The sequence below is a fragment of the Fusarium fujikuroi genome, chromosome FFUJ_chr03 (assembly GCF_900079805.1).
Source record: "Fusarium fujikuroi IMI 58289 draft genome, chromosome FFUJ_chr03".
Classification (NCBI taxonomy): Eukaryota; Fungi; Ascomycota; class Sordariomycetes; order Hypocreales; family Nectriaceae; genus Fusarium; species Fusarium fujikuroi.
This window is the reverse complement of record NC_036624.1, coordinates 1,966,580-1,981,554: the sequence shown is the minus strand read 5'-3', so window position 1 is coordinate 1,981,554 and position 14,975 is coordinate 1,966,580. Positions and strand designations below refer to the sequence as shown.

The 14,975-nt window shown below is 50.3% G+C and overlaps 4 protein-coding genes; 2 read left to right on the top strand and 2 right to left on the bottom strand.

Annotated features, from left to right (window-relative positions):
* Window positions 1-1,449: 1,449 nt before the first annotated feature.
* FFUJ_02735 (uncharacterized protein) lies at window positions 1,450-3,140 on the top strand (the record flags this gene model as incomplete). XM_023574502.1 has 6 exons in its annotated part: window positions 1,450-1,521; window positions 1,570-1,956; window positions 2,007-2,241; window positions 2,293-2,338; window positions 2,386-2,540; window positions 2,614-3,140. 6 exons carry the CDS (start codon window positions 1,450-1,452, stop codon window positions 3,138-3,140), a joined length of 1,422 nt encoding a protein of 473 aa, XP_023427845.1.
* A 632-nt stretch (window positions 3,141-3,772) lies between these two features.
* FFUJ_02734 (related to DNA mismatch repair protein) lies at window positions 3,773-7,166 on the bottom strand (the record flags this gene model as incomplete). XM_023574501.1 has 2 exons in its annotated part: window positions 3,773-6,321; window positions 6,371-7,166. The coding sequence occupies 2 exons, from the start codon at window positions 7,164-7,166 to the stop codon at window positions 3,773-3,775; spliced, it is 3,345 nt and encodes a 1,114-aa protein (XP_023427844.1).
* Window positions 7,167-9,396: 2,230 nt separating this feature from the next.
* FFUJ_02733 (related to WW domain protein) lies at window positions 9,397-13,094 on the top strand (the record flags this gene model as incomplete). XM_023574500.1 has 3 exons in its annotated part: window positions 9,397-11,819; window positions 11,869-12,512; window positions 12,613-13,094. The coding sequence occupies 3 exons, from the start codon at window positions 9,397-9,399 to the stop codon at window positions 13,092-13,094; spliced, it is 3,549 nt and encodes a 1,182-aa protein (XP_023427843.1).
* A 282-nt stretch (window positions 13,095-13,376) lies between these two features.
* FFUJ_02732 (probable phosphomannomutase) lies at window positions 13,377-14,301 on the bottom strand (the record flags this gene model as incomplete). XM_023574499.1 has 3 exons in its annotated part: window positions 13,377-13,629; window positions 13,688-14,145; window positions 14,197-14,301. The coding sequence occupies 3 exons, from the start codon at window positions 14,299-14,301 to the stop codon at window positions 13,377-13,379; spliced, it is 816 nt and encodes a 271-aa protein (XP_023427842.1).
* Window positions 14,302-14,975: the final 674 nt, after the last annotated feature.

The following is a 14,975-nucleotide window of genomic DNA, read 5'->3' as shown; positions in this document are numbered from 1 at the left end:
TCTAGTCTTGCCGTTGAGCACACCTCCGAGGAGTCTTTCAATCCTTACTTTTCGGCTTCGACTGTTCTGGTATTTTCGCATATCTGGTATTGCTGCTTGAGGAAACTTATTCCCTACAGCATTATTTTGGGAGCTCTTGCTGCCAGCAGGACAATCCCTACCAAGATACGGTGAGTTTCAAATGTTTCTCTTCTCCCTCGGTACCTACCTTACGTACCCAGGTACCGCTTGAATGACAAAATAACTGGGAAGATGAGAGTCATGGTGGCTTTCCTTGACTGTAAACAACCTTAGAAGACCTGGGCCCTGGAATCAGGAACGACCGTGCTAATTGCTTCTGCTACAGTATTGAGGCTATCTACCTAGAGAAACCGGATTCTTTCTCAAGCGTCATGTCATTTTGACTTTGTCTGAAACAATAACAAGCAGGAAGCGGGCTTTGATCTAGACACAATAAGGATCAAGGTCCAAGAGGTATGGGAAGCTTCTGCACCCTTTCCGCAGACTGCTGCCCTTCACATATCGAGATAATCATCTTTCGCGCGAGTTCTCCGCCTAAAACCGTTGCTATCCAGGTATGCAATTCGAGGCAAGCAGGGCAGGTGACTTCTGATCTCGTGGTAGACAGCTCTTCCCAAGTTCGAAGACGTCACAACTTCCTCGTAACCTGCGCTCGGGAAAGTCTCCAAGCCGAGCCTTCCCTTGCCTTCCACTCTGCCATCGGCCGGCTGTTACCCACGAGAAGCAACAAGGAGTCGATCCTGCACCATCAGTTCGAAAGTTCAGCTTCTACTGCTATAAACCGCAATCATGGCTCGAAGTAGGAAGCCCACAAAGCCACAGCTGGTAAGCAACTTCCCTTCGTATTTTCATTAGCTACTTGTTTTCCCTTCTTCTCGATCACATAAGGTACTTTGCCTTATCTTCACTTGCACAAGACCTGCTCTTTTCGACCCAGACCTTGATTCCATCTCCATCTCAACCCATTGCAATCACTATTGCCCTTGTTCTTGGCCTGTCTGTCAGCCCTTTCCCATTCGTTCTCAGACAAGGAGAATAACTCTCTGCAAGCCGTTTTATACGCCATCGATAGCCCCCTTGGTACCACAGCCCAGTCAATTTGTTAAAAATCCGCCCTGAGTCGTTACTGAATAAGGGGTTACTGATAATAACGTTGTGGCTTAGGTCATGGCTACTACAGCGATACCAGGAGACAATACAGCCAGCTCTATTAGTCGACACATCCCACTCTTTTGTTCCGTGTGCCCCGAGACTCCTCGTTTTTCGGACGTCTCACATCTTCTTACTCATATCGCTTCGAAAGGACACCTTCATCACGAAACCCAAACGAAGCTCAAGGCTCACCAAGATATTACCGCTGCGGTTAAACTTCAACGCTATGAGGAGTAGTACTCCCAAAATGGCATCGAGGCACTGTTGGTTGATAGAATGAGAGCAAAGCAGTTGAAGGAAGAGGCTCGTAGCCGGCGCAATCAAGGAACCAATTTCGCCTCTGCCAAGGTAGTGATATCTTCTTCTGGTGTTTGTTCCTTTTCTAATGGTCGAAAGCAAAACAAGCGGAAGGTTAAACAGGAGACATTAATGAGCCCCGCGATTAAGCTCGAAGGAGACGGAATTCTCGACGATTTCCCAATCTTCCCAGGCTTCTTTGACCATGAACAAGACCAAGATGTTCAAGAAGAACTCTCTTTGGGAGCCGACTCAATGTCGCTGAAGGGCCAAGTGTGGCCAGGAATGGGGAAAATGGATCTCGCCGACGACGAGATGAGGCGGACTCGGAACCAAAAGAAGCCTAAGTCCGTGATCGACAGAATGAAAAGGGCTTCGGAGCGTATCGAACCTACCCAAGTCATCTTGACATCTGAACTAGAGGTTGAAAGGACGAAGGACGTGTATGATGATGCTTCCTCTCCTGCTCCTGGCCAGGAAGAATCAGTGTGTACCATGAGAGAAAGTCCCTTCCGAATGCTAACGTACGTTGTCAGACACCACCACGAAAAGCTCCAAAAACGAAGCGCAAAAAGGTCACACCTCTTGCTGAAATCTCGGCCAACGCCCCCAAGCAACGCCGTAGTACTGCTCGTGGCCCCAAAACTGGCACGGGAAAGAAGACAAACCCTACAAAGAAACAAAATCGCGAGAAAGAACCCAAGACATATCCCCCACCAGACAAACCGCAAGTTATCCACGATGTTTTCCGCGATGAAAAGGACCGGCCAGGTGGGTATTGTGCGAAATGAAAAGGGGAAAATCGCTAATACGAAATGAAAGCTTCGATCAGTGAACCTCCACTTCCTGTCACTCGGAATGATAGAAGGTGAGGTTTTGTGCCGCTCCTGTACGAAAAACTGACACCGAAACTAGATTCGACCTTCGCACGAAGCATGGGGCTCGAAGCATTGACAACTTTCTTCATTCAAATCTTGTTTCTCCCACGCCACATCCAAGAGATCTAGCGCCACGACAACTTCTAGGCCGAGAAACATCTAACACGCTTCGACCTGAATCATTCCCTCCGGGTAAGTTTGAGGAACACCTGAGCCGCCATTATTCACAACTGGGGATCCTGGATTTGGACTTACACACAAACAGGCACATTCAGTCATGTAGAAGCTTCGTATGCTTTGAAAGACGCTACCATCTACAATGCTTCGTCACGCCTTCCATTCGTCCCTCCGAATTTTGACCAGTATCGAGGACTTGGCCCAGATCAGTTTCGATTGGCCGCAGACTATGGATTCCAGCTGAAACATGAAGACTACACGGGATCAATCACGGGAGATGTAACACAAGGGACAAACAGCAGTCCTTTCATGGGAGTGCCTGGAACCAATCCTCTTTTTTCTCATGACAGGCCATTCTTGAATCCTTACAGCCAAGCTACACCGAATGCAACATTCTCCCCATTGCCATTTACTTCTATCAACCGACAGCAAGACCAGTTACACAATGACAGAGGAATGAAAACACCGCAGGCACAAATTTGTGAGCCAAATGAGAACAACGGTGGCCTTGGAGAGGAGCAAGAGCTAAGCATGCATGCACCCTGGAACCTGAACGGTACAGAAAATGACCTGGACTTCTCCCACAGCCTTGCAGTGGACGACTCACAAATGTGACTGACAAGATGAGCACCGAAGAAGGGAAGACATGTGCCTTGTGGACCTACAGGCACAAACGAGAATCACAAGATCCACATACATCAGTGGAGTTCGCCAGTCTTCCAGATCATGGCGAGCCATGATAGATCGTTGTTCTCAACCCTCATTGCAGCCACCGAGGTAAGCACCTGGCTGACAGTCTTCATCGTACTCACTAAAAGAAAGCTCTAACCGCTCCAGATGACATGAAAATGCTGTACATATTCCATACGACTCCTGACGCCTATTTTTACCGACTCGCGTTTTTGACATTCTATTTTTCTTTTTGAACTTTCAACAAAATGGTACCGGGTGGGGACACAATTAGGAGTTTAAATTAACTTGGGACAATGTTTAGCGGCGCTCAGACGATCAGTATGGGGAATCTGGGGCTTTGAGGAGGCATATAAAATGGTGTCATGAGAAAAGAATAACTAGGGGGACTTTGGTGTCCGAGGGAGACGGACGTATCATTTGACATTGGAGTTACGGGGTTTCAAAGCAGAAGACATGGTAAGCATCGTATGGGAAATTAGTCATTCTGACATTGGGTTTATATTTCTTTCCTCTATCGAGTCCCCAAACAGTACGTAGTAAAGTTGTGATCTTATCTACAATTGTTCAATGCCCGATACAAGCTGGTCAAGATGATCCGGCCCTCCATCTATTACGTCAGACAAGGCACGGCAAACACCCCTGAAGCGACGAATCTTCATTTCTTGCTCCATTTGCCCCGACTTCAGGGCAGCAACATCGATGACTTTCTTGGGAATACGAGCGAGCCTCGCAACGTTCAGGCCATAAGATCGATGAGCAACACCTTCGCCAACTTCGTACAAGAACGTGACCTGTTCCTCGCCATCCTCTCCCTTCTCTGCCTTGAATTTCATGTGAACGTTCTTGACACCATCTAGACCTTCAGCTACCCGCGCCAGATTTTGATAGTGCGTGATGAAGAGTGTTAGGCAGCGGGTTTCAGTGACGACATGCTGCAGCACAGCCTGAGCGATGGCGGCACCATCGTGAGTACTGGTACCGCGGCCTAGTTCGTCGAGAATGACCAGACTTCGGGGGCCGGCCGTTCGAAGGATACGGGCTGTTTCAGAGACCTCGACCATGAATGTAGATTCACCAGCGAACAGATTGTCGCGCGCCCCCGTTCGTGTATGAATAGCATCGCAGAGGGTGAGAGACAAGGCATCGGCTGGGACATACGAGCCCACTTGAGAAAGGAGAACTATAAGGGCTAGGGCGCGGACGAAAGAGGACTTACCACCCATGTTGGGGCCAGTTATGAGGTGAGCGAGAGGTGAAGGATGCATGAGGCTGGTAGAGAAGGGTATGTAGCTGCCGTCAAGAGTATGCTCAGCAATAGCGTGACGGCCGTTGGTAATAGAGATAGTTGGGTCGGCGGTTGATGGGAGGAAGGAGGGTCGAGAGTAGCCTGGCTGAGCGGCAACTTTAGAGAGTGAAAGAATGCAATCGAGGGTCGCCAGAGCAGATACGGCATCGCGAAGAGGCTGGTAGTCTGCAGAAATGGAGGCGAGCAGATCTGTGAAGGCCTTGTCACAGGCGGCAGCTAGAGCCTCGCGGTGTTGGTCGCGTTCCGTAATGAGGCGAAGTACCTCGGGCGTGTGAAAGCGTGAGAGTTTCTTCGTTCCAGAAATCTTGGCCCAAGAAGCAGGGACGTTTTTGATATCTGTGTTGGGCACCTCAATAAGATATTCGATGCCAGCAACAGTGACATAGTCGACAGTCTTCTTCTTTATCTTCTCAGCGGCGACAGCACGGTGGCCATCTAGCTCGTGCTCAACATGAGCGATACCAAGTTGATGATCTTGCATATCCTCCGTCTGAAATTCATCACGGAAAAAGCCATATTTGTCATCATTCCGGGCTGCGACAAGGTTAATGCGCTCGAGATAGGACACAACTGTGTCAAGAATTTGTGGAAGTGCACAGACAGCATCGCTTAGGAGAGAGGAAGAGAAGGGGGCGTCAGAAGGACTCTTGACGGTTGAGTAATAGCTCGCAACCCTTTGGAGGGCCTGAAGCACCGAGAGGAGTTCTGGGCGTGTGCATTTGCCGTAATAGATGCGGATAAGGCTGCGTTCAAGATCGGTTTTGGTCTTGGCCAAAAGTGACTCGAGCTGGGATACAGGGATGGTTGATTGCTTCTCGAGAAGCTCCTCTACGGCGTTGAGACGGGCCTCGAGAAGTTGTTGATCGAGCAGGGGACGTCCTACCCATTTTCGGAGTAAGCGATGCCCTGGGCGCGTGAGTGTCTTATCGAGCGCCCAGAACAGACTGCCCTTTTCGGAGTGATCTGTAGAATTCCGGTACACCTCAAGGCTTTCGAGGGTCGTACCATTGATTAGCATATGTGAGCGTGTGCTGAAGCTCTGGAAGTACTTTGTAAGATCAAAGATGTGCTCGAGACCGTATTCTTGGAGATGGTTAATCATGGCCGAGAGGCAGATGGTGACAGACTCGGGAAGTTTCAAGACTTTGTCGAGAAGTGCGGCGGCAGTTTCGTCTTGGGCATTCTCTTTGAGCTTGTCCGCGTAGAATTGGGTGACGTGGGAATACGCCTCAGCCGCCATAGTCTTACTTTTGGGGACGCGTTCGACTCGACTCCGGTCACCAAAAACATTCGTGCTAGTGCCTGATAAGTGCTGCACGAGTTTATCGGTACCCTTGGTTAACTCCCCTACAATCAAGAACTCGCAAGGGGAGATGTGCAAGAGCCGCGTTTCAATCTCGCTCCGCATGAAACCGTCCTCGAAGTTGTCGTATATTATGTCTCCGGTGGCTGGCTGTACGGCAATGATGCCAACATCGACTTTCTCATCAGTGCCCCATCCCTTGGCCTTGGATTCCGTTATGCATAATAGATAGCCGCCCGAGGGGGCTCCCGAACCACCGCTCTGGTCGAGCTCACCATTCTCATCGACATATGTACCTTTTGTGTAGAGATTGGTGAGCTTACGGACGAATGGGGTATTGCGGTTGTCTCCAGCCTTCTTCAATGCTGCAGTCTCGATTTGACGAACGACACCGACTTTGTGTCCGGCAGCTACCAGGCGCTTTGCATGTACCGGAAGACGGTGCACCGGGATACTCGCCGAGGCAAAGCGATCTAAATGGGCCTCTGATGGGTCTGAATAGGTTAGAATGATGCGCCCAGAGCTACAGGAATGATAACTTACGCTCATCATAACGCATCTTGCCTGGAATGCAGACTATACTCAGCTCCTTGGCTGCTATGCGAGCGTCCTCCCCAAGGAATCGAAACTTATAGCCCACTTCCATGATGAGGATTGTGTCCATGTGTTTTCTCTTGATGTCAAGGAACTGGATCTCCATAGGGGTGAGTTTGCCTGTCTTGGAACCCTTTTTCTTCGTCTTTGCAGGGGCTGGAGCATCCTCCTCATCAGCGTCGGCATCTTCATCTTCACCCGCCAGTGCAGCATCTTGGAGATTACGACGCCATGCGAGTGCATCTGGATGGCCGAGTTTCTTGACGAATCTTTTATGTAGCTCCTGGTGTTGTCGCCTCTCTTCCGCATCTTCATCCTCATGCTGCATCGGTTCCGTGTTCTTGTTACCGTCTTGGGCGGTCGGTGCACTGGAGCCGTCGTATCGGTATCTTTCTGTCCGTGTCCCTGTGGTCTCTTGATCGCCAGCTTTCGATCTGGAGAAAAATGTGCTTGTGTCTTCATTGGCAGGGGTGTCATCAACTCTAGCTCTTTTCGGAGCCTTTCCAGGCTTCTCATTCTCCTTTAATGCATCATCTGGGGCTCGTTTTCGCGATTGCGACTCGTTATCTCTACTGGATGACTGTGGCTCTGATTGCGATTGCGATTGCGACTGGGACTGGGACTTGGCTGCTTGTGCTCGGCTTTGCTTCTCAAAGACTGCTGCTAAGCCATTGACTGTCTTTGGTGTGAAGAATGAAGTCAGTGACCGTTGTTTCTTCTCGCTCGATTTCGGAGTGGGAGCCATGTTGGAGATTAGGACTTGTGGGTGTTGTAAATGGCATCCATTAGCTATAGGGGGTGTTCAATCTAAGGTACCCTGTGAATTTCGAGGTGGTGACGTTGGAGAAAGCGCGTCTCAGACGTTGAGACGCGTTGAGTGGCTGAATTACCCACATTTCTTTCATTCTAGGTTAGTAGGTAATTCTTACTGGCACTCCAGACCCATTCATACCTACCTAGGTACCTTACCTGTACTCCCAACCTCAGTAAGTGCTTAGTGTTGACTTTGATCTGAGCTTTGCTTGACCAAAATATGTTAATGAGGCAGAGAAAACACCCATTATGAACTTGATCCTGATTCAGAAGGCAACAACTTACGGTAGCAATTCAATCACGAGATCCATGCTAAGTACTTCCCAGTAAACTCCTTACAATACCTACGTCTACAAGGAGAAGGAAGCACTATAGACATGGATGCATTGGTAGGCTATTAGAGAGTAATCACTTGCATCCATATCAATCCTTTATACAGCATTCCTGCACTCCACTCGACAATGATCAGCTAATCCCCGGCAATAGGAGCATAGGCCACCAGTTGGTTAGGGTCTACTCAGTATTGACATGTTGACATATTGACATGTGCCTTACAAGAGTCATGATCTGCGTCTGTCAAGTATTTGACTTGGTTAGGACTATCGTTGTTCATGTTTGGAGCTCCAATGACTCGACTTACCTTCGCGCCAGCTATTTACTCCGTGTTGCGCTAAGAGTGTTAATTATCACAGAAGTAAGGGACCTCGACAAAACTCATAATTTAGTTATCACATAATTCTTTAATGTGCCGCCTGAAATTCAACACAGGTGGTCACATGCATTTCTTGGCTTCAAGGATGGGCGCTTGCATCGAGGCTATGTCGCTACCCATGATGAGCTACAGAGCTCTCATGATCCATGATTTTACCCCAAATGCCCCACCCTCCCGTTATTCTTTGGCCCCCAAACCCTGCAAGGCTCTTCCCGAGGCCCCGCTTTTGATGGCTTCCAAGCTTTAGCTCGAGCTCTCGGGCGCTTACAGCTTGTTCAGCGGAACCAATCAGAGTCTGCCATCCTTCCTGGTGTTTTTGAAACATAGGTTGTGAGTTTGAGATTACGGAGTATCTGAGCTCGATATTTATCTTGTGGGATCGACGTACTTCATGCCCCTGAAGTTGTTACCGCTGGACAAGAAAGGTGTGTCTTGTTAGGTTAACTCGGGCGGTTACATCAATTATGCTCGGGAGAATACCTCGGTAGTAGGTAATAGTTACACAGGTAGATACCTTTATCCACGATGGTGAATAGCAAGACACAAGCTTTCCTTACCTACCAGGACTTCATAGGCACTGCATGTAGAACCTATTCTGTGAAGTAACGGCCTACGTTTCAATCAAACCTTAGGTAGGTACCTCAGTTTGGGTACTAGAAAACCCCTGTACTTATAGGTAGGTTCCCTCTAGTTCCCTGCGGTTGAAGGCCACGCCACGCCACCTCACTTCGTTTTAACGAGGTGCCTCCCAACTGCTGTATTGCTATTGGAAGCTCCTCATAATCTGTATGATCCAGCAGGCCACGGCGCTTGAGCAGAAGAGACCCTCTTCCCCTCTTGATTGCCTTTCCTCCTTTTCTCTCTAATTTTTTTTCTTCTTTCATGCGCTTTTGTTCTTTACAAAGAATTCCCCTGAATCTTGTTTATCATTTTTTCACTCTTGTGAAACCAACATCAGAGTTTTGTACCTGACGCGGCCGTTTCTGCGACCTACCTTCCTACTCTGCTGGGACCCCTCGATCCAATCAGGTATAAACAAGCACAACCAACGCCACCACCCGGGAGACGGAAAGCACTGAATACCTAGGTACTAATCTACTAAGGTAGTGCCTTACCTGTACCTAAGGTACACACAAGCCCACGTCATTTTCAGCCGATACAGCTCAAACGGTTGAACCCCGCTCAACCAATAACTCAAACAAGATAAAACCTACACGGCACATCACCAAAGAGTTTTGTTGACCTCTCAAGTTTGTTCTTGTTGATCAAGAACAGGCCAGCTACAGCGGCCTCCTTTGCGCCTCGTCATCTGCGTCATCAAGCTCAAACAGGACGTTCACTTGCTCGCTCACTTACCCCGCCATCATTGGGGAACTACCACATCGCATACTGTCGCACATTTCGCTTCCGTATCTTCCGTCGCCTATTAGAGGCGCCGTCGCATATCAAGATGGAGCGTAGTCGTGGTGTTCCGGATGAGGAGATGTTTCTCAGCAAGCCTGCCCCTGAAGACTGCGACAGCCCTACCGTTGAACCTTTGCGCATATTCAAACCTCAGAGCCCCCAACCCACAAAAGATGGCAGATCCTCTGCTTTCCGATACCCTGCGCCTCCTTCGTCCACATCTCCCGTCTCTAAGCACTCATTTCCTCTACCTCCTGGCGCCTCCAGCTCTGCGGCTCCCTTGCCGTTCCCGGACGACGACGACGTTCGCAAACCAACTCCTGCGAAGCCCTTCGGTTCCGCATACAACGACACCAGCCCTCGACTAGAAACTAGCCCACCAGGAAAGAAACCTGGTCTTGCTGAGCGAAGAGGAGCTGCCCCAAAACCCATCAGCTCTCCCACAAGTCCTGACGCCGACACCGATCTTTTTCAGCGCCCTCTGGCCGATAGCCACCGCCCTGGCTCCTCTAACAACAATTATCCAAGCTATCAAAAGACGTACTATCCGCCGCCTGGTGCTGCGTCTGGCTCATCAAGCAATGCGCCGGCCAAGCCAGCCGCTGTCCAACAACTCAAGATGAACGACCAGGGGGTAAATCGCTTTGCTTCAACTGCCTCGACTTCAACGACCCGGGCAAGCCGTGGCTCGCCTCCCCCTCCCGAAACCCCGATTGTGGAGCCAGGACAGGCGCCGGCTGATGCTATCGAGGCCCGTTATGCCGCCGCTGGTATCTCTGGAACTGCTACCCTTAACAGCCTAGGCGCCCCCAGTGCGGCCGCTTCCCAGAGACTCGCGCAGTACGGAAACCAGCCTCCTCCTCAACGACCATGGACACCGACCGAGACCCCAGACCAAGCACCATCCGGTCCTCCGACTGTGTACCAGGGCATGAATGCTATTTCGAGTCCGGCACAATCACATCAGTCGTTTAGTCCTCCCCCACAACCCGAACAGCAGCAACAACAAAAGCCACAGCCACAAGGGCAAGGGCAGGGCCAGGCGCAAGTCAGTGTGTTGGAGCAAGACTTCCAACGTATGAACACTAACTCGCCCCCTCCTGCGTACTCGAGCCTCAACCCTGGTGGAAACTCGTCCTATCCCAACGAGAAGCAACGGCCCCAGCAAGCCGGCTCAAGTTCTGCCGCTGCTCAACCCAACCAGCAGGTGACTGCATCGACAGCGCCAACGAAGGCCGCCGCAGTAGCTGCAGCTTCAACTATTGCTGGTGGACTTGCTTCACCTGCTCTTCAGCACCCAGGCCATCCTGCGTTTGCCAACGACCCTCACCCTGCGTTTGCGAATGAACCGCACCCTGAGCAGAATGGGCAACCGTCTCAGCAGCAAGTCGTTGCCCCTGCCCAGACCTTTGAACCCCAAAACCCTGCCTCACCTCCACCCTTGCCTGAGGGATGGATTGCCCATTTGGATCAGAATTCCGGACAATACTACTATATCCATCTGGCATCTCAGGCTACACAGTGGGAGTTTCCTAAGGGACCAAACCCCATATCTCATGAACAAGCTCCTCTCTCGCCAACCGCTTCGACTTATGGAAACCCTTTGGCATCGCCGATGTTTGGTAAGCAGGCCATGGCCTCCCCGATGTTCCCACCGCATACCCCTGGTTATGCTGAGAGTATCATGAGTGTGGCGGCTTCAGCAACACCCACAGCCGCCGGGTTTACCGGTCCTCCGCCGAGCGCAGGGGTTGATATGTATAGAATCCAACCTACGAATGGTGTTTACTTTGGCCCCTATCTACGATATGTCAACATGGATATTGAGAAGGGCCTTTGGCTGGGTAGTATTCTGATTGTGACAGATGCTCCTCAACCACCAACAATCCATATTCACCTAAGCCACGACCTGGCACCCAATCCACGACAAGCCGAGCCTCGCCCAATTTTCACACACCAAAGATGGAAGTTTTATAAATATGATTTAGAACTGCCCATGTCTGAGGCTGGTACTGAGCGTTGGACATACGCAGTTACCTCCCACCTTGGCTGCACACGCTATGAATTCGTGGTGGCTGGGCGTCAAGAGACTAGCTGGCGCTTTATTGCACATTCTGGCAACGATTTCGCTGCAGGCACTTCACAGAACGAGCGAGCTAAGCTTGGCGGGGTTGGATTTATGTGGAAGGACGTCCTTCAGAAGAATGTCGATTGTGGTGGCTTTCATGTTCAGTTAGGGCTAGGAGACCAGATCTACGGTGATCGTTTGTGGAAAGAAGTCCCTCTCCTCAAGCAGTGGCTTGCCATGAGTGGACGTGACAACAAGAAGAACGTCCAGTGGACAGCACGGCATGAAGAGGATGTCGCACACGCATACTTCCACTACTACACCAGCCACTTTGATCAACCATTTCTTCGTGAGGCGTTTGCGCAAATCCCCCATGTTCTGCAGATTGATGACCACGATATGTAAGTGCACTGTTATCATTTAGTCTGTTAGATGTACTGACCCGAATAGTTTTGATGGATATGGCTCATACCCAGACTATATGCAATCTTCGCCCATGTTCAAGAACATTGGACGAATTGCAACAGAGATGTACCTGTTGTTTCAGCACCATACCACTGTCGAGATGCTACGGAACGTCAGCACCGATCACGATATATTCACCATCACTGGAACTGGTTGGCATTTCGTGAAGTACCTGGGACCGGCTGTGGTGGTTGTTGGCCCTGACTGCCGATCCGAGCGTACCCAAGCCCAAGTAATGGCAGGCCCTACATACCAAGGGATCTTCCCCAAAGTTGCTACACTTCCACCAAGCGTGCAGCATTGTATCTGGATGATCTCGGTACCACTTGTGTATCCACGCCTTGACACCGTGGAGAGCCTTGCCAACACAATGGCTGCGGGCAAAAAGGCAGTCAACACAACCTACAACATTCTGGGTAAGGTCACGAGCTCCGTTGCAGGCGTAGTCGGCGGTAAAGATGTGGTTGCACAAGGCTTCTCGCAGGTGAAGAAGGCTGTCGGAAAGACTGGTCTCATGGGTAATGTCTTGAACCAGTTTGGCGAGCTTGATATTCAAGAAGTGCTCAAGGATATGTGGACTCACGACACCAAGGACCTAGAGAGAACCTACCTGATCCGAACTCTGCAAGGTATTTCGCAACAGAAGGGAATTAGAATGACCTTCCTCTCTGGAGGCAAGTCGACTACCACAAATCAGTTCTTGAGATTTTCAGGCTAACATTACTGCAGACGTCAATGCCTCAGGAGCTGGGTTGGTTCACGACCCCACGCACCCAGGTGACCACAAGACCATGTACCAGATCATCTCGTCCCCTATCGTGGCGGCACCTCAGAGCAACTATGTGCTCAAGATGCTGCACAACCAAAAGACGCTTTACGTGCCTCAGAATGGCAAGAAGTCAACGCACGAGGTGTCAGACACAAAAGAAGATATGATGGAGATCTTCCATTCTGATGCCAGTGGTGCCGCAAGAGAGCTCAAGAAGCTCATGGGTCGTCGAAACTACGTCGCCTTTGTTTCATACGACCAGGACGCAGCGGCAGCAGTGCCCCAGACACCGTTCAGCCCTAACCCCAGCCTGAACGGCTCGCAACAGGGCCTGTCCAAGGTGAGCCTGGCCGTCGACTTTGTTGTTCAGGGTGATGGAGCGTTCACGGCACCAACTAAATATGGTCCTGTCATCATCCCTCATCTGGAATATGGACGATGATTCAGTTGATGGTAGTTGGATTTCTAGGCAAGAGCACTGATTGGATTTCGCCATTTATATTGCACATATAGCGTTTCTACGATATTACGAAGACATGTATACATCAAAGATACCTTGTTGATTATCAGTTTGTCGAGCTTTGCAGCATTACATACGGCTACGAGACGGGTCAATTTCGACCACATTTGGCAGGATGTTCATGGAAAACATGGCATGTTTCTTGGTCTCGTTTCTATTGTGTATATATGCTTTTGAATCTCATTCCAACGCCCAAATATGTATTTAGAGATCGAAGAGTTCCTTGAGGATACGCATGGTGTCCTCAGGTCCGGTGACGGAGTGGCCAGTTGTCCTAGAGTCGGTGTAAATCTCGTAGTCGTTGCCGCCCTCGAATGTCTTGTCGCCAAAGAAGTGAATGGTCTTGTAGGCGACACCGTCAGGCTTCTTGGCCTCGTTCTCAAGGTGCTGGAGGCAGTAAGTCTTATCCCACCCGGTGGGGAACACATCGAAGGAGATCTGGCCACCAATGGAGAAGCTTTTCGTGAGAATGTCAGAAATCAGCGTGCCATGGCGGATTAGGGGTCATAACATACGTGAGGCCGAGGTGGCCGAATCGCTCCTTGAGAACAGCGACAAACTTCTCCCGGACCTTTGCGTCCTTGTCGAACGCCTCAAAGTCGTTTCGCTCCTGAGTGCTGGCGTTACGACCAACGGGGCTAATGTTGATCATTCCATTGCGGAATTCAATGAAGGTGCCGCGCTTGACGGGGATGTCGAGATCAGCAACGTAGTGGAGGACGAAGTTGGCAAGCTCCTTGTACTGCTCCTCGCCAATGAACTTGATGAAGGAGTTCGACTCGAGGGGTTCGCCGAGCTTGAAGGCAGTCAAGCCGTTCTCGGAGAAGCAGAAGTCGAAGAGGGCGGTGACGGGCTGTCCGGCGGGCTTGCCCAACTGCTCCTGTTGCTTGGCGAAGTCCGAGCCACCAACATATCCGATAGCACACTTTGAGCGAAGTTTCTGAAGGATGTCGAGGATCTCAGGCGAGGCGTCCTATACGGGTGAGGGATTGGAAGGGATTCAGAGCAGGGTGTTTGAGCGTACCAGGCGCGCGGGTGTGAGTGTGCCGTCAACGTCGAAGAGGCAGATAGTGTCCTTGAGAGGACGCTCCTGGAGAGGAGTGTACGAGGGAGGGGATACGAGAGCCATTGCGAGTGCAGCTGTAGCTTGGAAAGGAGAGAACCGAGACTGTACGGTACAGGAACAAGGTGAGATAGGGGAGCTCCTTGGTGTTGAGGAGGGGACTCGATACTACCTACCTAAACAATGGAATGGATGGGAGAAGGTGGGGCAGGGATGGGGAGCTAGATTAGTGCCTACTAGGTACTATACAGAGCATGTACGATGAATTTCAATGCGGGGCACCTAGACTTGACGACGAACTACCTTAGCACCTTACCTTGGTACCTTACACCTCAGGTACCACAGATATTGGATCCAAGGTGCTGCTCTTGGTGATTCAAAAAAGCTTGCTTGTAATATAGGTAGATCCTGGCAGAGTCGCTGAAATAACAACATGGGACCAACAGTCTGCAGACAAAATGAGGTGAATTGCTGTGGTTTCTCAAAGGTCTTCTAGAGTAACCCTTGGGCCACGTTTACCGCTAAAGATCCAGGGGTTGGTCCACTGTTGGTTATGGATGCATTGGTATTGGAAACAACACTTTCTAATGACCATGATAACTAGATGATCAATGAGGGTTGCAACTTCTGAGAAGTACTAAAGATATAAGGAAGATTGGTTACCTCTTGTTTTGAAAGCTCTGGACTGAGAATTCGTTGCTCTCATCTTCCACTCCTTGTTACCCCTCCTGGCCCTCTAA